Consider the following 22,552-nt stretch of genomic DNA (forward strand, 5'->3'; position numbering starts at 1 on the left):
GTAACTAAATGAGTAAATATGAAATGTATGTCAGTATAAACAGCTTTACTGGTTCTGAATAAATATTCTAGAGACATTGTCATATAAGACTAGCAACTTCTGAATTTTTTAACCTTCAAAGCTATCATTTCTCTACATAGTTCTGGGCTAGTATAGAGGTATATGTTTGTAAGAGAGGTTTGTTCATGATACTGATATTTTTTCCCCCAAATATGTTCAACTATCTTCCCTCTAAGAAATTCAAATGTATTTGAAGACATCATGAAAAATATTCTTAACCCTTCATCAAGTAAATAAATTGGGAATAGGACTAAAACTTAAATCACAAAATCATAATAATAATCAGAAATGGAATCTTTGTATCATTTTTATCTTTAATAACAAAAAACTATGGCATCTAATCGATGTTGAAATCAGATTTTGATTAGGTTAAATGAATGTTCCTATTTGTACAGCTTGGGGAGGAGAAAGCACCCCTGCATCCATTATGATACATTGCCATGCATTAGAGCTATTTGTCTCATGGCATCTAATAAATAACTTACATTGACATGAACCAAGTTAGTACACTATTAAGCACCATAAATCATCATATTTGGAAGTTGGTGCAGATGAGAAATATTAATGAAGCTTGAACTTTTTCAGGTGTTTGGAACTCATTACATTTACTCAACACTACACATTAAACAGATAAATGAATAGTTTTCCAAGCAGGAAATGTGTTAACCATCTGCTTTCCATGCAAAATACAGTAAATGCTAGGCAGCCACTAAAATCATGGCATCACTAGATTCCCAAAAGACTGCTTGACTTACAGGATGAAGAATGAGTATGCTGGTACTTGTGCTTTAATGCCCCATGAAATAGCACAACTGCAATGTCTTCCATATTAAATATCTTTAATGTCAACCATAAGAAATTATTGCAGATATCTAAATTCAGATGAAGACATTGGTTTGAGAAGTTAAAAGGACAAAACATTTTTTAAAAGATTTGTAAATCAGTCCTGGGTTTGCTTGGCAATGAGAGAGACCAGATGAGGGAGCTTAAGGACTTAAGATAGATGGCAATCCAAAAATGTGACACAGAGGAAAAAAATATAATCAGAACATCTTGTTTAACCAGAATATGATTCTAAATGCAATTTCATTCCACTTTCATACTTCCAATAATGTCAGTATTTTTCCATTGCAGGTTCAGTAGAAAGTCACATATTCCATTTGATTTTCATGCATTCTGGTGCTATCTTATGATGGCTTCTTTGTAATTTGGATGAATGTGGCTTTGCCAGTTTGGAAGAGCAATTACCACCTATGCTATGGAGTGACTCCTTTATAGGAAGTTGAAAGTGCTGATGTTAATATCTTACCACTAGTGATATTAACTTTAATCACATAATTGAGGTAGTTTCTTCCATGAAATGGAGGAAATTAGAGTTATTAGATAATTCCTCTCAGTATGGAGAAAGATAGCAATTCATGAACTAACAACATTTTCCCAAGTGAAGGTGAGTCACCAGTGCTTAACATCTTTCTGAGATCATCAATTGTGCATTCCTCAGTAAACTCATATTGATATTCTATGTATCACAATGGCACACAGATAAGATGAAATGGCATTTTCCTGTGAATGTCATGCACTCCATGCAAATCTGTTCACTTGGGGATTTTACCTTTTTCTTTTTCAGCTAAAATACAGTATTTCATCTAGCCAGTAAAATAACAAACATGGAAAAATTAAAAGAGCAAATAAAAACATTAATGTAGTTTCTAAAATATAACCATTATAATATAAAGAGAAATCCAGCTTAAAAATAATATCATTCTTGCTTGTGGAATCCATCACTTATAAGTTTATTTGCTCTGTGTGAGTGTCTGTATGTGTGTTAATATGAGTGTCTATGAATATCACAAACAACAGTGTATATAAATTTCACTTCTATTGGATAGGGACTTCTAGTCTGAATGATGATGAACATTTAATGAAGGTAGCAGGTATCTCTCTGAGGTTTTTAGAAAGCATCATAAACTGTAATTTAATGAATTGTAATTCTTTATTTCATCTTCTCAAAAGGCAGTTGTACCTTCATTAGCATTTTTTGTGGGTTATAAGCTTGAACTCTGGGGCCTGGGCACTGTCCCTGAGCTCTTCAGCTCAAAGCTACTGCCCTACCCCTGAGCCACAGCCCCACTTCCTGTTTTTCTAGTGATTAATTGGAGATAAGAGCCTCTTGTTCTTTAGTGCCCAGGCTGTCTGTGAACCTAGATCCTCAGATCTCTGACTCCAGAGTAGCTAGGATTACAGGTGTGAACCACTGTGCTCAGCTTTCATTAGCATTTCTCCCACTGTCTACAGGGAAACTTTCCTCTCATAGGGAACTCTAAAGTCCAGTTAATTGTGACAGGTGCTGCTTTGCACATAGCACAGTTAGTAGTCACCAACTATGTATCATCTCCTCCTTTACAGGTGAAACCATGTAATGTCCTTGAGATAAAATATTTCCCTCAGGGCATGCAGTAAGTGACAAAAATAATAGGGCCAGAAAATACAAGAAGCATGCCTTAATACTATTTTTTATTGTTTCTCAAGATGATCCCTTGTAAAAAAAATCTCATTAGGTTTCATATTATTTTGTCTTCACAAAAATCTTAGTTTGCATTAATTTATTTTTATTTTATTTTATTTTATTTTATTGCCAGTCCTGGGCTTGAGCTCAGGGCCTGAGCACTGCCCTTGAACTTTCTCAAGGCTAGAGTTCTACCACTTGAGCCACAGCACAACTTCCAGCTGTTTTTTCTACGTATGTGGTACCAAGGAATCTTCGTGTATGGTAGGCAAGCACTCCACCACTAGGCCAAACTCCCAGTCCCTAATTTATTTTTTACAGTATGAAATTGAAGGTTTAATGAGATAAAATAATTCATTCAAGACAATGAAAAAGTTGCTGAACAAGTTTCCAATTGTCCCTTTGTCACACAGATAAGATGAAATGGCATTTTTCAGTGAATATCATGCACTCTGTGCAAATCTGTTCACTTGGGGATTCTGCTCTTAAAGCTGAAATGGGAATGATCAATTCATTTTCTATATTACTTAAAAAGAAGTGGTTGTCCTCTCTAAACTACATACTTTGGCTTTGCTTTTAAATAACTTTGCCCATTGTTCAAAAAAAGGAAATACTTCTATGAAGATCTATAAATTTTGTTCTAAGGTAGGACTATTTTATTACTAAATGTCTCTGAGAGTTTGGTAACTAGATTTCCAGAACTAATTTTCAAGGTTGTATAATCTTTGCGTAGTTAAATACTTTCACAAAAATATCACATATGACAGAAATTTCTTATGAGAAGTGAGTGCGGAAGATAGAACCAAAAAATTATGACAGAAGAGACTGCTTGACTAGGAGTACTGCTTCTGGTTCTCTCTATTTAGTACAGACAAATTAAGCCAGAGTCACCACTTGTCTATGTTTAATAAGTAAAGATAATAAGCTAAGCATCTAGTGAAATAATTTTGTTGTGGAAGCCAGACAGTAAGCCCTGTGATTCACCTGCTATTATAATTGTCTGATATTGTGCAGAACTAAAAACTGAAGATGACAGATTGGTCATTAAATGAAAAACCAGGGTATTAGAGTGAATGAAAACAACATATGCTGCAAAGTACAGAATCTTTCATTATTTATAATCCACATAATCACTGAGGCACATGTAGGTTATGATCCCTTAGATTGCATATGCATGTTTTCCTCCATGACAACATGTATTTTCATGCCTCCAATTTTATTACAGATTGAATCATTGCTTTCATGACCAGGATATTTGGGCTCCAAAAGAAATCAAAGTCATGACTGATTAATTGAATCAACCATGGGAACACATCAATAGCTGAGTGAAGTGGCCCTTCAGGGAGGCTTTTCAGGACTTCACCATCCCAATCCTGTGCAGAGACTTAAACACTTCTCTCCTACCCCAAGTTAATCCAAAGCATTTTTTCCATTCAGAAACTGCGAGCCAGGCTTATGTCAATTTTATTTGAATACTATATGGATATGCTACACAATCCATTTAGACTGTAGAAGGAAACATAAAAACAAATTGAGAGCCACTGCCTTTTTTGTTTCTTTTTTTTCCTCTATTTTTTCCTTCACTTAAAAATAAACACAAATTTTCTCCCTGATACGCTAACCTTTTCAGATGCTATGTTTTGCAGGACAATACAGTTTCTTAAAATATAAGACTACATATAGCCAGTATTTCAATGACGGACTTTAGAACAAGAAAGTCAAGATATAATTTTGAAATATATGAAGTTTATCAAGGGAGAAGAAAAGAAAACCCAACTATATTACAAAGAATTTTAAAACAATGCTTAAAATATCTTCCATGTAAGTGCATTGATATAATGTTGCTTCTGTAATAATCTATAATACATGCATGCGCATTTAATATGCCTCATATTAATTACAATACAATTCTGAACATCAAAGTCTGGGATCAGTTTCCCTAGTCACTAGTTCTTTCTCTAAGACTTTTAATCTCCTGGCTGGGATCACACCTGTAATCCAAACTATTCAGGATGCTGATTTGAGGATCGTGGTTTAAAGCCAAGCCAGGCACTAAAGACCATGAGACTCTTGGGAAGTGGGGCTGAGGCTCAAAGGGTAGGGAGGTAGCCTTGAGCTGAAGGACTCAGGGACAGCATCCAGGCCCAAACCCTCCCTCCCCCCAAAAGATTTTTAATCCCTTATTCTTTTTTTTTCTTTTTATTGCCAGTTCTGGGCTTGGGCTCAGGGCCTGAGCACTGTCCTTGTGTTTTCTCAAGGCTGGAGCTCTACCATTTGAGCCACAGTACCATTTCTGGCTTTTTTCTGTGTATGTGGTACCGAGGAATCAACCCGGGTCTTCATGAATGTTAGGCAAGCACTCTACCACTAGTCCAAACTCCTGGCCCCAATCCCCTATTCTTAAAATTCTTAAAAGCTTGTAAAATTATTTTCCATATCTACTATTTACATATGTAAATTTATATGTCAGAATTACTGACTGCCTCATAAACATAAACATTCAGGCTTGAGTTCACGTTATGCTTCATAACAGTATATATTAAAATAACCAATAGTTGTGTTCCTCAAGAAAATTCTAACATATCAAGCAATAAATGTTGCTAATAATGACTTGATTTTTTTCTTGCAATGAATTATATTAGTAAAAAATCATTTAAACAATAGTTTTAGACTATGGTAAAATTGATAGAAAATGGTATTTCTTTTTTCTTTTTTTTTTCCAACTCCTGGGCTTGGGCTCAAGGCCTGAGCGCTGTCCTTGGACTTTGTCAAGGCTACAGCTTTACCGCTTGAGCCACAGCACCACTTCTGGCTTTTTTTTATGTATGTGGAACTGAGGAATCGAACCTGGGTCTTCATGCATGCTAGGCAAGCACTCTACCACTAGGCCCAGCTCCCAACCCTGGAATAATATTTCTTTTAGTAAGTTGCATACTTGCAGAAAAGAATATTGAGTCATCTAGCTCTTTTGTCATAGTAGTAAATTATTTTCAGACACAAAACCATACATTTTAATAAGATATCTGCTAATAAAAGATGTTTTCCCAAAATATTTCAGATAATACAATCTATGCACGTATGTGTTCATGTACATCTGCATACATGTGCATATATTTGTGAATATATTTAAATATATTTTATGCTACAGTTTTCAAAGTTCTGAAATGGCTCAAAAGCCTCCACTAATTTCATAATGTTTTAAAATCAATTGTTTACTGTTAAGGAGTGTTCTTCTGTAACTGCATCAAAATGCAGTTCGTTGTCTCTTATTTTTAGCATGATTTGTTCACTGTACACAATTTTCCTTATTTGAATTTATTTTTGTCCTTGAATTAAATGTTATAAATATTGAATAACTTTCCCCACTTCATCTGTATTCCAGCAGTCTCCATAAATTTAAATGTCATAGTTATAAAGTGGCTGGAGGTTTTGCATGATTTATGCAAATACACATTATCTCATTACTTTATAATGACACTAACAAAAAGTGTTGATATGAGGAAGAAGGAAAGGTCTAGGGAAACCAAGTAACTAAGTGTGGGGTTGTATATCATTACTATGCAAGAGGGAAACACATCATTTCAAATTTAGTTGAAATTGTTTTCACAGGCCTACTAGCATACCAAAATGCATGTAGAGGCAAGCCAGTTAACTCTTCATTGACTTCCTTTCTTTTCTTTCCCTCTTCTTCTTTGTTTTGGGTCTCATCTATAATTCATAAACAAAGTAAATTCTGCTAACATTCATAACTCTTCCTTATGTAAATGATCTGTATGGATGAAAATTTCTTTGCAAGTACTTGAATTTATGGATATGAACCCAAGTCCTCATAATTATTTTTATCAGTATTAAATGAGAAAACACATGCAAGCCAAACAGCAGTGATCTCACATTGCAATAAAACTTTATCAATGCCTTATTTACTTACTGTCGCATTTAAGTGGTTACATATCATCCAGAAAAAAATTGTTATAATAATTCATAAAGATAAGTTTTTATATTTATCTATAATCTGATAATCTCTTAATAATAATCTTGGGTATATTAACAAAATCTTACATGGTAGTCAACAGAGACTAAATAAAACTACTTTCTGTTGCTTTAATTTATATATATGTGCACATATAAATGACATCAGAAATACTTATGTTGAGTATATCATAATCCCTAGCTTTTAGAAAACATTATAGAGGGACAAAATAAACTGTAGCTTTGTTACTAAAGCATAGGAAAAGAAACCTTTTAGTCAGAATGTTAATGATCTACACTGAACACAACATCACAGATATATCACAATGATCCTTTTCTCACAGAATCAATTATTATTTGATGTTCAAGAAGGGCACACTATGGCACATATTCCAAGGGAGAAACTTGACAAGGATGATGCCAAAATAATTTGCTTTAAAGTTTCTTTATTCTTATAGTTCTTTTATGTAGACCAATTATCATTTAACAAGAGTGGGACTGTGTATCTTTCTGATAACTCTCATTCTGCAAAAAAATAAAAAATAAATCAAGCTTAAGCTTCCTGCCCAGTGCAAACTTGATATTACTTAATTCTTCATGAAAATCTACTACACTATCTCATATGTAGTGACCCTACCAACTGTAATAAATCACAATCATATATAATTATAATTGCTTTTAGTTCCCAACAGAAGTATAAATATAGTCCTAGTTAATAATCTTCTTAATTATATTTTCTGGATTTGACTAAATGCTCCCTTTATCTAGAAGTCTTATTTCATATGAAACATAATGGAACCTGGTTACTGTGGTGTGTGTGATCTTCATCTACCACAAAATTTTCAGACTCTGTGCTTAGTGGTTTCAACAGATTACATGCAATCTCCTAAAATAAAATAAAAATCAGGCAATAGATTAAACAATTTTTGTTTGCTAGGTTAAGTACTATCTTGTTATAAAAGCAAAGTGTAGGATTTTCTTTTCTAGCCCAGGTCACCGTGGTTTCAAAGCTTTCATTTTTTCTGTTCTACCATTACTGAAAAGTCATGAGAGAGATCCACACATATTTCTTGGAATATTTTCAAAACACAATAGAACTTCAGATCTCTGCAAATACAAGAATGGCTCTACAAAGCTTTATCTTGGTTAAAAATAAATAAATAGATAAATTTGAGTATAAGAGTATAAAGCATATGCAAGCAGCAAAATTTTCAATTGATAGCTTTCCATGTGTATAAAAAAAGATTTTTGTAGATTGAAAAGATTAGGAACCTAAACACCTGGCATAGAGACAGCTGATCAAGTTGGTTTGCTGATAATAGCCAGTGGGACTTTGTCTTCATAATAGGACAGGATTTTCTTACTTTATATTCTCCTAGGTGTCCTTAGCTTATTGCCACACATTCACCAGCAACACAATGCCTCTATTTTGTTCTGTACTCAGAATGCTATTTAAGCTTTAACTATAGCCCTTGTGTGAGACCCACAAGAGGGCTCTAGTTAAAGGCTATAGTAAGTACTGGGCTTAGACACACAGCAAACTTTTCTGCTAGCTTATTGTCAGTTTATTTATTATATACTGAATTTATCAAAATTTCAGAAGAAAATAACTGAAACTTCCTCACACTTCTTGCTGAACTTGGCCACCATGGCTTGATGCTTATGATGTCCACAGTGGCTACAACTTGTCATAGTCTCCAAGGAACTGACAATCTCATAGTGGAAACAAGGCACACATGTGAAGGAAGCAACAACAAAAAAGAGGGATGTCAGACTCGCTTTTAAGGTAATGGAACGAGGCCATGTCTCCACTGGAATAGATCAAAGTTGAAGTCAATAATAGAAGATGTCACATTTCATAGTGCATTTCACTATTGCTAGGACTGCTTCTGCACATCTGCTTGGACTATAGTCGAGATCAAATATTTTCAGAATAAATGTCAAGCTAGACAAGATGCATACCTTTTCAACTACACACTAGACTGAATCAACATCCCCTTACCTTTCCAGTGTATTGAGCTGGTTCAGTCAGTCTTCTACCACATTTGGGAGTCTCGAACACACTCCTTAGCTCATCCAGGGCAATGGAAAATCTCTCGATTCTACGGTGTCCAGTTAAGGATGCTTCCTTCAAAATTTCGGGCCTGCTGCATTCCTGGGAGTGGTTGCTCTCTTCCACAGAACTCTCCTCTTCATTCTCTGCATTCAGCATCTCTTCCCCCAGGCTACCCTGCAGCCTGGGGGGATCTGGAGGGTCAGGTGCTAATTGGATGTCTGGTTCCAATTGAACCAACTTGCTGCCTCTTGGCTGCGGGAGCCTGCACCGACTGTCCCCAGGCCAGCACTCACTTTTCTGATAATCGCTGGATTCCCATTTCTGCCTCAGAAGGTTCAGGGATCCTTTCTGTATGGGAAACATGGATGTCTCCAGGTTTTCCTATAATGGTAAGAATTCCTTCATCAATGAGTGAATTTTTAAGAACATCTCACTCAAGAGCAACAGAGGAATTGGCGCTGTGGCTCAAAGTGGTAAAGTATTATTAGGATTCAGCCAAAAGAATAAAAGAAAGAAAAGAAAGCACACAATCCATGAGGCTGACCTCAAGACAGACAAGATTTTAATTAAATTAAAAAAGAGCAACAAATATTGCTATATTTTTTGTTTCTTGGTACCACAAGATTATATCAGATAAATTCAAATTAGACAGAGGACTGATTTTCACAGACGTGGCCATAGGCACATAGGGAGTGAAGAGCTAGCAAATGTGGTTTTCTTTTTTCTTTCCTTCTATAAGAACTTAGCCTTGTTGATTCATTGCTTTAGCATTGTCTGAGAAAAAAATCATTTATTCAAAACACAATGAAACAGAATTGTCTTTTTCTGTCTGTGATATATTGACTTACCTTGAAGTTACTGAATTCTGAAAATGGCATAATTTAGAATGAATATAATGACTATTAAAGATTATTTAGTTTTTAACATAAGACAACTATGTATTTGTACATTCCATTTATTTGCATTATTGCATATGAGTTAGTTGTATTTATGATTACTATATTATGGATAAGAAAATTGAGTTAAATATTCTGTTAAGAGAAATCTATATAGAAATGTATCTACCTAATTTCAGAATCTGCCCCCTCAACCACATTTGTACTTTTATTGTGTGACTCTCATTGTGAAGTTTAATCTTGATGATTAAGAAAAAAGCCAAAATAAAAACATACTTACAAGAAACATAAAGACTGAAGGACAGAAAGAAATGGGGAAAGTAGAGGAAGAGGAAGAGGATGAAGAAGATCTGGGGTAGTAGTGACAGAACAGAAGAGAAAGGTATACATAGGAGAAAGGAGAAAATAAATGGAGGACAGAAGAGAGGGGAGGAGAAGAGGAAACTGATCGGCAAGAGTTGCAGGCTAACATGAATTTTACATGCATGCACATGCTTTCTTTTCTAACCTAAAGACTTTTTTCATGGAAAATTTCTCATTTTAAATACAAAATTAGCACTTTACGGATCATGCAATTTTCATGGGAAAGTATAATGACAGTAGGTATGATAAACAATATTGTTTATTTAGTTATATATGTTTATTTGGTTATTTGAAATAGGATAGGGAAGGAAGGAAAACAAGATGAGGGATGGGGGCGGGAAATGGGGACCAAGACATAAGAAAGGGTACCAATGTTTGTGAAGAAATGGACCTTCTATCTGGTGAATATAATATAACCCGTCTATTAATTACAATTAAAACAATATATGGAAATGGCAAATGAAACTCTTTAGAAGCTATTGAATAATAGGTAACAAGTATGGGGGAAATAATATTAAGAATACAGTCTAATTAAAGTACGATATATACATGTGTGGGATACTACTGTGAATTGTCTTTGAATAAGTAACATATACTTAGAATCTGAAAGATAAAAATGTAAAATAGTCCCTGTCCATGGTGCTCCTTCTAGTGGAAGCAGCGGCTGAAGATGAGTAAAAAGGGGGTAGGCAGAGTACATAGTAAAAAAGTATTTCTTGTGCATGTGTGACAGGTAAGAATATAGTTCATTGAGGCTGACTTATTTGGGAGGGGGGGAAGGTGGATGAGGAAGAATGATGTAGGGATATGTGTGGTCAAGGTTTGGATTTGTCAAAATCAAGCCCCTGAACAACTAACTGAATCTAATGAACATCTAAAAAAGGAGAAGATTCCAAGTGATAATACTAAGTTTTGTGAATATACACACTTACCTTAATTTAAACTTTACACTATGAAAATATCACCTAGTACCCCATAAATACGAACAATCTATATATACCAGTTATCTCTCATAATAAAAACCTTCAAATGTATTCATCCTACTCCCAAGTCCAACTGTCTAAAATATCATTTTAATTTCTGAAGTATTTACACAGTTCATGAATTTCCAAGATTGGGAGTAAGAAATGGCACAAACTCATAGCTTAAGCAGAGCAGAAAGTTTGGCTTCAAAATAGTATTAATTAATAAGCTCAATTAGTCACTGAGAATAGAAATTCTATAGGGAAAAAGGGCCTACTAATGCCAAATAAGACCTGGATATCGATTTGGAAAGGTAACTAAAATATGTTGAGGAGCTAACTAAAATATGCTGTCAATGTTTATGTCTCATAGGTAAGAAGTAGACTACAGAAAAACCTCTTTAACATGGGCATGATTTAGACACCATCACAGTTTGCAGGTAGTGACCTCATATGTTTTTTTAATAAAATACTTTTTTTTTCTGAGCCAATCTTACATAAAAGGAAAACTGGTTCACCAGAGAAGCAAGCTATAGAGAACAAGATCCTAATAATTGAAACGGACTTGAAGCATCTGGTCAAGGATCAAAATGGAATAAACATGTAACTCTCAATTCCTCCCACTGCGTAAATCTTTAAACCTTAGAAACTGTTTGGGGGAAGAAAGCCCATAAGGTAGAAAGAAAGCAAAGTGCCGAGGAACCTTGTAACCTAAGAGTTAAAAATATGATGGTAAGTTTCCCTAAATTTCCTTTTTCCTTCAAATATAGGGTAATTCTACTTATTGCTGAAAGAGTCAAGGAACTTAATGGAAGCAGCTAAAGAACATTCACCTGAGTCTGGAGAGCTATCCAGTACTTCTATTCCAGCATTCCTCTCAAGTTTGAGCAAGCAGTCACTACAAGGATATCCACTGGCAATGAGGTTGTCCTGCGGTGGCATCAATGGAAACTATGTGAAGAATAGTAAAGTGAGATCTTACCTCTTTCCGGATGCTGGACAGTGCTAGTAGATGCATAAGGAAGAACTGAAGACCCTTCTGCCACCAGGCAGAAGTGGTATAGTGCTCCCTTTCAAGAGTTCGAGCAGGCTAATTGGTAAGATAAGACTTTTAGCATCCACTCCTTGGCAATAACAAGAAAAACCCTTCTACTCATGTTCTGAAACAGATTTGAACAAGATCTAAAGTCTCATATAAAGCTGCAAATAGAGAACTAGTGAAAAATCACTCTTACCAAGAGCAAGGACCGATGAAACACAGAGAAAAACAATCACCAGAAAACCACACTGAGGAGACACAGATGTTAGAATCATCTGATAAAAAACTTAGTCAATATAAAATTGGCATAATGTAGAATTATGAATATGTTTTCAATTTTTAAAGGTTTAGCACAGAAATGAAACATATAAACAACAGAAAGCAGTTTTGTTATTAAAAATAACTAAAATTTATAAATCCCCTTGTTCATCACAGTAAAATGAAAAGAACAGAAAGAAAGAAGAGTGGACATATAATAAAGTGATAAAAAGAATTCTATTAATCCACAGAAGACAGAATAAAGATAAACTTAATCTTAGGGAAAAGTTATCCCTCATGTCCCTAAGTGAAGGGATAAGTCTAATAAAGGTACATTGTATGTATATATGGCTATCCAAAATAACTCCTATTACAACTACTTGATGCAAGTAAACAATATGGGGAAAATAAACACTTAATATATGTGTGGTTCAAACTCCAAGAAAAGAAGATAAAAATGTTATAGCCAAGAGAATATTCAATATAATAGGAGGAAATCACACCCACTTAAATTTTATAAAATATAAACATTTTGACTCAAGGGGCCAAATTAATCTCCCAAACACAACACATAAAATTTCAAGAAGGGTGTCTTTGGGTAAGTGTCAGGAATTGGATTGCTGGATCATAGGGGAGCTCTATATTTGGTCTTCTGAAAAATCTCCATAACGCTTTCTAGAGTGGTAATGCATTTGAATTCCCACTAACAGTTTAATAGCTTTCCTTTTTGGCCCCATCTCTGGCAGCATCTACTAATGCTTTGTGTGTTTATTTTGTTTTTCTTGATAATAGCCATTCTAAGTGGGGTGAAGTGGAGTCTCAATGTTGTTTTGATTTGCATTTCTTTCATGGCCAGAGATAGTGAAAATTTCTTTAGACAAGGCCACACAAAAGTTACCAGCACAACTGTGTTCACTGCAGCATTATTTACCACAGTTAAGATATGGAACTAACCCAGATGTCCCTCAGTAGATGAATAGATCAAGAAAATGTGGTGTCCAGTAGAATTCTATGCTTTCAGTAAAAATAACATCACCTCATTCATAAGAAAAGGGAAAGACTTGTAAAAAAATCAGATTAAGTGAAGTAAGCCAGATCCAAAAAAAACATGGCCTCCGTGGTTTCCCTCATTATGATCATTAGTATATGTCTAGGATAGACAAGGATAGTCCTAGCAGAGGATCACAATAGCTCAATAGTTATGTACATATGATTATATAAAATGATGCTAATTGAAATGAAGTGCAATATCTGGAGTCAAGAGGGCTTTAGGGTTTTGGTTTGTTTGTTTTTAATGTACTGTATGAAATTATTCCTTATTTTTCCTCCATACATTTTTCTCTTTTGGTTCAGTCCAGTTGTCACCGTTTTTGATTTTCATACCCTGTATCACATATATATATATATGATATATGATATATACATATTTATACCTATATCATATGTCATGTTTATCTTATATGAGAAAGGGAAGGGGAATAACAAAATGGTGAGACAAAAGACCAAATGTGATCCAAAGCAACAGAGATACTCAGAAGACACTAATTTGGAAATGAACTTTATAACTTAGTGAGGAAGGCAGTAGGGGGTGGGGAAGTAGGAGAAAAAGAGAGGCACTAGCCATGTTCCACAAGAAATGTGCTCATTATGTATGTAACTGTTTCCCACTGTATTTCACCCTTACAATAAAATTTTTAAAAATAAAAATAGCTTTAAAATATTAAAAGGATTTTTTAAAAAACAAAGGAAATTTTCCTGCAGAGAAAAAATCACATGGAAGCAGATTTTTCATCACAAACCTTGGTGGTCAAAGGAAGTAGAACAGTATTTTCCAAGGGCTAAAAGAGAATAGCTGCAAATCCCAAATTCTATGTCTAGAGAAATAATCTTTCAGAGAAAGGAAAAGAAAAACGTTAGCAAAAAAATTATCTAACAGATTGGGTGAGAGAAGTTCTTGAAAACAAAAAGAAATTATAAAAAAGAATCTCTGAGCTCCAAGAATAAAGAATTAACTGAAAGAGCAATGAAATGGTAAAATAGCTTACTCTTTTCAATATTTTAAATAATAATTAAAGTAAGAAATATAGCAAAACTACTTAAGGTGATTCTCAATAGATATGGAAAGGTTATCTAACCTTGTTTTGCTATGAACTAGAGAGGATAAATGGATAGAGATGAAGATTCTGTATTTCACTCAAACTAGCAAAATTATAATACTAATAAACTCTCATATGACCATGTATTTAATATGATACTTGGAGAAATCACCTTAAATCTATCATATAAAAGATATCTTGGAAGTGGCGCTGTGGATCAAGGGGAAGGGTGGTAGTCTTGAGCTGAAGAGCTCAAGGATAACACCCAGGCCCAGAGTTTTAAGTCCCATGACTGACAAAAAGGAAACTATGGAAAGCAGTATGGCAGTTCCTCAAAAGACTAAACATAGAACTCCCCTATGACCCATCAATTCCACTACTTGGCATTTACCCAATCATCCAGAAACAAGAACATACTAAATCCACTAGCACAATGATGTTCATTGCCACACTATTTACCATAGCAAAGATATGGAACCGACTGGATCAACAAGATGTGGTATTTATACACAATGGAATTCTATGCTGCTGTCAGAAAGAATGATATTGCCCCATTTGTAAGGAAATGGAAAGACTTAGAAAAAAATCATATTAAGTGAAGTAAACCAGAATCAAAGGAACATAGGTTCAATGACTTCCCTCATTTGTCATAATCAGTAGAAACCTTGGGTTCTCCTAGCAGAGATTCACAATAGAACAAAATCTAGATACATAAGGCCATAGAGTATGACGCTAAATGTAAGGATCTCCAGGATATAGAAACAAAAGCCAGATAATGAGTGATTGTTGTCCTTAATGTACTAATAATTACATCTCTTTTGCCATCCCTTGGTTATCTCATATTGTTACAATATTTCACCTTGTTATCTGATATATTTTATATATGCTTAATTGGTTATTTGAAATAGGATAGGGAAGGGGGAAAATCAAGATGAATGGGGAGAGGAGGGGAGGGAAATGGGGACCATGACATGAGAAAAGGTACCAATATTTGTGAAGTAATGTACCTTCTATCTGGTGAATATAATGTAACCCTTCTATTAATTATAATACAAAATATATGAAAAAAAGAAAAAAATCTTAATAGCATCGACAAGTAATGATGCATTCTAGGATATATTTGTAAAACAGGTGGCTGTTTTAGATTCTTGATAGAAAAAAATTACATTTAAAATTTCAGTGGTCCTGTGAAATGGAATGAACAAAAGGAAAGATCAGTGATTAATAAATGATTTTAAAATTACTCAACCAGGACTGGGAGTTTGGCCTAGTGGTAGAGTGCTTGCCTAGCATGCACGAAGACTGGGTTTGATTCCTTGGTACCACATACTTAGATAAAGCCAGAAGTGGTGCTACCCTTGAGAAAGCCCAAAGACAGTGCTCACACCCTGAGTTCAAGCCCCAGGACTGGCAAAAAAAAAATTATCTCACTATATATAAAAGTGTATTACACTGAGTTAAATAAAGAAGCTAATCTCAGAGGTTATCATACTGTAGATTTCTAGGTCCTTAATATTCTTTCTTTTTTTTGCCAGTCCCTGAGGTTGAACTCAGAGCCTGACCACTGTCCTTAGACTTTCTCAAGGCTAGAGCTCTACCACAGGAGCCTCAGCACCTCTTTCAGCTTTTTTCTATGCATGTTGTACCAAGGAATCGAACCCGGGTCATCGTGTATGCTAGGCAAACACTCTACCACTAGGCCAAACTCCTGGTCCTAGTTCCATAATATTCTGTAAAAGATGATGAAAGTATAAGTATGAATAAAAGATTATTGGTTAATATAAGCAATGCATGGGCTTGATTGTGAATGAATATCACAGGATCGAGAGACATGTGGTGGAAAACAAGTTCTGTATTTTCACTACTGTTCTGGTCTCGAGAAATTATATGGAACTGAATATGTGCATTGTATCTGCTGAAGGTATGTACTTATTTATATGTACATATAGATATATGCATTTATTTATACATATATATAACTATATTTGTATGTACACAACCGTACATCATATATATTGTGTAAATATAAATAACTTAATTTTCATCATTCACTATGGTTGCATAAGATAAAATTATTGGAAAGAAATGGATAAACAGTTCATAAAACTGTGCACTGTCTTTGCAAAATCTTGTGAGTATAGTGCCTTCAAAATAAAATGTTAGAAACTTAACAGGTACATAAATAACTCGTTATTTCTCAGATTTTATTCCACATGTAGACAAGGTGTGAAACAGGTGGTAGCAGTGCATGTGTCTTTTGCAGCAATGAGGGTTGAAAAACGCCATTGTGAAAGATGAACTGCACACCTGTGCCAGTTACCAATTTGCTGCCTCAGTTACAAGTGTTCCTTTCAACAAATATCCTATGATATTTGATTGAATTCCTTGACTCACTTCCCTCTTACAGTAAAGACAATGTTGATTTTTCTCCACAGAGGACATTAGAGGAACATTTTTGAAGGAAGAGGCTTCCTGAAGTGTGCTGCCAGGCCTGTCTGCCACCCATCACCAATATGGAAATGGCTAACAGAGCATTCCCATTGCAGGAGTCAAAGACTGACTTTGCAGTCTTGGCCTATTAGCAAACTTTCTATAGCCTTTTCAATTTGAAGAGGCTGCATGACATCCTGTGTCTGGGAAATCCACATGGGGTTCTGTAAGCTCCAGAGCACTGTACATGCAGTTTGCCTCTTACTTAGGCGCTAGACATCGCTGTGGAGGTACTGCTGCAAGCCCTTGTATAACCTCCATGTTTAGAAGGACTCTTGCATGCACAGACACTCCCATTCTCACTGCATAGTTTTGCTCAGGCATTATATGCTCCATCTTCCTCTGAGGGATGATCTATTCTGTCTAGAAACTCCAGACCCAATTAACTTAAATTCAAATTTTTACAGAGATCCACTAAGTACATTTTAAAAACCACCTAATGTGACTTCAAGAAATGTGGTCTGAGATCTACACAAGGAGAAACACTAATGGCTTACATCAATTTATAGGGATAAAATTGGTCAAGATTAGGGCTGTATTTCATGTTGATGTCAGATGATCTGTGACTGTGGAAAAGTGCACCAGATCTTTAGAGGGAGACTTTTTAAGTAAGGAAAGTGTAGCCTTGTTCAAACCTAAGTTGCAAATGAGTTGCAGAACAGATTCTTCCAAAAGTCTCATGTCTTATGATTCCCTATTGTAAGAACTATCTCCTGATCTAGTGTACCATCCACACTTTTCTAATCACAGTCAGAGTATTAGGCTAGTAGGCCATTGCACAAAACAGGAACAATGGTTTTGCCTTTCTAAGACAGTTTGTGAAAAAAAGAACATGCTTTTAAATAAGTCTTGGGGCAAAGGAAAATATTAAAATGCTCTCTTATTTTTCTAAAACTCCCTAACATCAAATTCTCAACAAGCTTTGTAAATAGTTGCATATGATGAATTACTAAGTCTTCCTACAAGTCTTAAATCTTGCTTTTGTGTTGAAAGACATACTTTGGAATATTTTTCTGCTAAAAGAGTTTCAAATTGAAAGCATAGGTATTTATGAAGAGGAAATGCATTTCCAATTCTAAGGAATGCATGATTATTGCAAAGTGATAGTAAAAAGTTTTAAACCATGTGTTGGCTGCAAGAATGGCAAAAACTTTGACACTTTTCATCAATACTTCTAAAATGTAATACTTCAAGTAACAGCCTAATAGAACAACTTTGTTTATATGTCTTGTGATATTTAACAGTGAATTATTAATAAGAGCCTAAAGTTCAAAACAAAGGGAATGTTTTACTAAGTTATGATCTCATCACACACTGAAATTTTATAGCCATTTGAATTGGCAAATATAAAAATGAGTTAGAAATATTGAAATGAACAAAAGGTATACCATTAGAAGAAATGTGTTATACTGCTTATATTTCATGATATTAAAATAATTGCATATGCCCAAGAGTTATAAGTATTGTTAGAAAAGGAAAACAACTCTGACAGTGTATTGGGATTTGAGAGTTGTTTTCTGTACTATTAAGGAAGAAATAAGTAATTTCTTTGGTAATACTGCCTTAAATCATTCAATTCTACCAATGTGAGAAACACATTTTAAAACAATTTAAGTCTTTTGTGATATATTCTTAAAATTCTCACCAACTACTCTAATACTGATACCATTCTCATTTTTCATAGAGCAGGGAATGGCTGTTGGTGGTAATTCAAGCCCAAGAGTCAGTTTACTGCAATCAACTCTGTTTTCAATTACAACACCAATAAACCTCCTCTTGAAGTAGTATATACAACCAACCCCCTCTCACTTTTCCCTCTGGTGATGATAAATGTTTTTACGTGCATTACTTCTATAAAGAGATACCTATGCTGGAATTAATGTGTTGTAAGTATCACTGTCTAAAAATATGGTCTTCTATGTCAAGTTTCTAAACAGAATTTATACAAGAAAAGAATATATTATTCAGCTTTAGGAACGTAAGAAGCCACCACAACCTATTTGCTCTAGGGACATGAATAGATGGCCTGTTACTGAAATTCACAGGAAGTCTCCCTCAGATACAGGCAGGTAGAGTTCTTCAGGAGGCTGTTAAACTCTGCTTCACTCTTTGCAATAATTTAAAGCTGACTTTGAAGTTTCAAAACATAGCATGGCACAAGGTGTCTGGGTTGCACGCCAGAGATGTTTTGCAGAATAATTTCAATCATAAATCATTTCCTCCTATTTTCAAGAATGAACAAGAAAAAAATGCTTCTCGTTCTCACTGTTTCTAGTGATTTCTGTCAGCTCTCTCTTTTCCAACACATGCATACCTAGCTGCCCATTGCACAGAGATCAGAGAGATCCTGAGGACCTGTAACTATAACTATAATTACTTTTGTTCAACCGTCTAATTTAACTGTTTTCATACCTAATAAAAACAGGATGCATTCTTATCAAAATGAAGGCCTTGCCAATTTGAAAATGAAAAAACAAAAACATCCAAGTATAATGAAAATGTGTTGTTGAATAAAGCTTTTTATTCAGCTACTCATCTTTGGTAATGACAGCTGTTGATTGCAAGCAAACAGAATTCTAACTTCCTTTAAAACATCAGCTAATGATCCCAATAAGATGACAGAACATTAGAAGCCCTTGAGGTGTATCAGTATTAAAATCAGCAGTTTCAAACTACAAAACAAAAGGTTTCCAAGGACCTGCCAAATTCACATTGCCACTAAGCCAAACTCTGTCAAGGAAACCCTTAGTCTTAACTGTAGAAATCTAGTAAGGGTTAGTGAAAAGCATAAACTAGTACTTACCCAGAAGGCTAAGAATTCAAAAGATTAAGTACAGAATGCTACTTTGAAAGCAATTTGTATTTTTGTTTTCTATTTATCTTTTGCTACCAATCATTCAATATTTTTTTGTGGTGGAAAAATATTCTCACAAAGTATTATATTTTCAAAGAAAACTTTCCTAGTGTCAACAACTACAATTATTAGTTCAAAAAATAATTAGCTGATATGGAGGTGGAATTTAATTTCATCAGCTAGTTGCTGAACATACACCTGATAGAATATAGTAGACATAAATTGACTTTCAAAGGAATGGCATTTTCAACATTAAGAAAAATTCAACCAGGTTTGAAATTAGATATTTGAAATTCCACTAATTCTGGCTGTTTGCGGTTGAACAAAACAGATGCTACCAATGTATCCAACAGTACATTACTTTATTTTTCACTAATAAGATACATGCATCATTCATATGCATGAAGGAAACAATAATAATGCATTTGCTGTGTGTCTTTTCTTTCCTTTACCCCCTTACACTTATTAAGTGAACTGTCTAAATCACTTGGCTAGCACAAATTATAAAAGAACTTATGAAGTTGCATATGTTCAATAAGCTTGTCTTACCGCCGTGTCCTTTTCTGTCAAGTTTCTGTCCTGTGACTCAGGTACCACAGTCACGTATCCATTAAAGGAAAACACAAATTTAACAGTTCTTTAACTCACTGATCTCATCTAACTAATGAACATGAAGCATGATGGACATACGTGGCTAGATAACTGTTACAAGACACCAAATCTCTCATAGCCAGCTCTGGGAGATACATTATTTAGTAAGTTGTGGAAGAGAGAAGTGCACCTTAGACCATAACCCCTGCTTGTACTGAGTGCTCAACTTACAAGTTTACCTGCTAAAAGCTGATTAAAGCAGCTTTTGTTTCCAAATTCTATAGAACAAAGACCAGTCCTCGGTAAAGAGGCTCATCTCAAAATGCTTCCCAGGAAACTGTCTTCAGGATATGGGTAATTAGGATTTAACAAAGGAAGGTATTTGTTAAATGTTTCATGGATTATCCAGAGCAACCTGGGTAGCAGACCATGCCTGCAATTTAGAAAGAAGCTAAAGTTCTGTTTTATAGGAAGCGTCCAGCACAATCATTTGCAAAACACATCTGTTGGAAGGCAATGGTTCAAACTTGCTTTCATGGAAGGTCTTAATTGAATCTCAGTATTGGTACTTGGCTATTGTGGAAGGCTGCAAAAGTGTTAGAAAAGTCTACAGGCTTGTAGACTGATAGTTCTATGTATCATCATCATGAGAGATGTTATCAGTGTCAAGTCCCATGACTCTGTCTGGGGAAAGCCATGCAGCTTTGATCATGGACAAAAATAGACAAGATATGATAAATAACATTAATTAATAAAAGTCAGCAAAAGTGTGTTGATTATTGATATGTTTACTTCGGAATGTAAAGGCTCTGGGGTGAAGCCTAAATTAATTTTGAAGTTCGATTAACTTCAGTAAAAAGTTATTTTTAAATGGGCCCCGCCAGAAGGTTACTCTGACCCAATTCTAAACCAGCAGAGATAGCAACTTCAAAGAAAATAGTAAATTCCAGACAACTCCCAGAGTAAAAGCCACTCCCAGTGATTAAAGTCTCCAGGATAAGATAACCATTGTGATATCCTGACCAGCTGTCCTTCAGCTGCCCGGCAGTTCGGCATGTATCCCCCAGCACAAACCGCACTTATCCCTAGCATGAGCCAATCAATTCATAAAACGTCAACCCTTTGAGCTAACCAATCACTTCCAGACAAATGCCTGCCCACCACTAGCTGCACAGATCAACTTTGAGTATTGTTCTTTGATTTTTTTCCCCCGCGGTGTGTTATGACTTACTCAAACTTGTAACTAAAGTTCCCCAAACCTTATAAAAACCCTGTACAAAAGGTAGTCAGGACTCTCAACTCAGACCCGCTGTGTCGATGTCGGCTGTGAGTCCAGGTTTGAGCTTGCAATAAAGACTCTTGTGCTCTTAAATCGGATTCGGCTCCTTGGTGGTCTTTGGGGACCCCGAAATCTGGGCACAACATGGAGAACTTGGACCTCAGCATATTGCTGGGGGAGATCTCAAACAGTACTCCTTTGGAAGACAGTATGGACGGTGGTGAATCCTAATAAAGGTAAACATTCAACACAGCCATACAGCTTCTGCAAACACACTTAAAAGGGTTAAAATTAGGAATGTGATCAGATATGGGTGCAGCAATATTTATCACAGAATTCTTCACCATAGATAAAGTGTGGGAAAACATACACAAAAGCTCTTTGATGTCGGTGGAGGTTGTTCCCGCATATAATCCTAGCTACTCAGGAGGCTGAGATCTAAGAATGGTGGTTCAAAGCCAAACCAGGCATTAAAGTCTGAGAGACCCTTATCTCCAATTAAACACTAAGAAACTGGAAGCTGGGGGATGGGGGGGGCAGTAGCCTTGAGCTGAAGAGCTCAAGGACAGCTCCCAGGCCCAGAGTTCAAGTCTAAGGACCAGCTAAATAAACAGTATTGAATATAATATTAGGAAATACCTTTTGTGGTAAAAATAAAAGTAGCCATACTGGTAAAGAAATTCCCCCTCCCAGCTTCTCCCTATGGCATCAGGAAGCATGTGTCTACCCTAATCCACAAATACACACAATTGAAAACGTAATTAAAACCTGATAATTCCTTACATAATCCAAATAGTAGATTATATGAAGCATGACAGTAGAAAGAATCAGATTAATGCTAAAATTCTGTAAGTATGGAGCTGAAGAAATAGATAAGCCTTTTTTCTTAGAAAAATTTTTTTTTACCTCTAGGGTAGTGATCAACAACAAATAAACATTAAAACCATCTTCTTATGCAGTAAATGAATGAGGTTGAGGTTTAGATTAAGTCAATGTGATAATCTGGCCAGCCTGCTGATATTGCAGTGGCAAAGGATTATAATCTGTCACATTTTAAATCATATCAAGGTTTGAAAATAATTTCTATTCTGCCACCAAGTAGCTTATTTTTAATTATTTTGAGAATTAAATTG

At 35.2% G+C, this 22,552-nt stretch overlaps 1 protein-coding gene across 1 annotated transcript; it reads right to left on the minus strand.

The window, feature by feature from the left end:
• Positions 1–7,018: 7,018 nt before the first annotated feature.
• Positions 7,019–21,196, minus strand: LOC150056261 (uncharacterized). The gene is made up of 4 exons (XM_090342482.1): positions 21,164–21,196; positions 11,795–11,902; positions 8,538–8,972; positions 7,019–7,060 (listed from the first exon to the last, which is right to left on the minus strand). Exons 1-4 carry the CDS (start codon positions 21,194–21,196, stop codon positions 7,019–7,021), a joined length of 618 nt encoding a protein of 205 aa, XP_090198608.1.
• Between the last annotated feature and the right edge of the window lie 1,356 nt (positions 21,197–22,552).

The sequence above is a fragment of the Megascapheus bottae genome, chromosome 12 (assembly GCF_031878675.1).
Source record: "Megascapheus bottae isolate mThoBot1 chromosome 12, mThoBot2.hap1, whole genome shotgun sequence".
NCBI classification, from domain to species: Eukaryota; Metazoa; Chordata; class Mammalia; order Rodentia; family Geomyidae; genus Megascapheus; species Megascapheus bottae.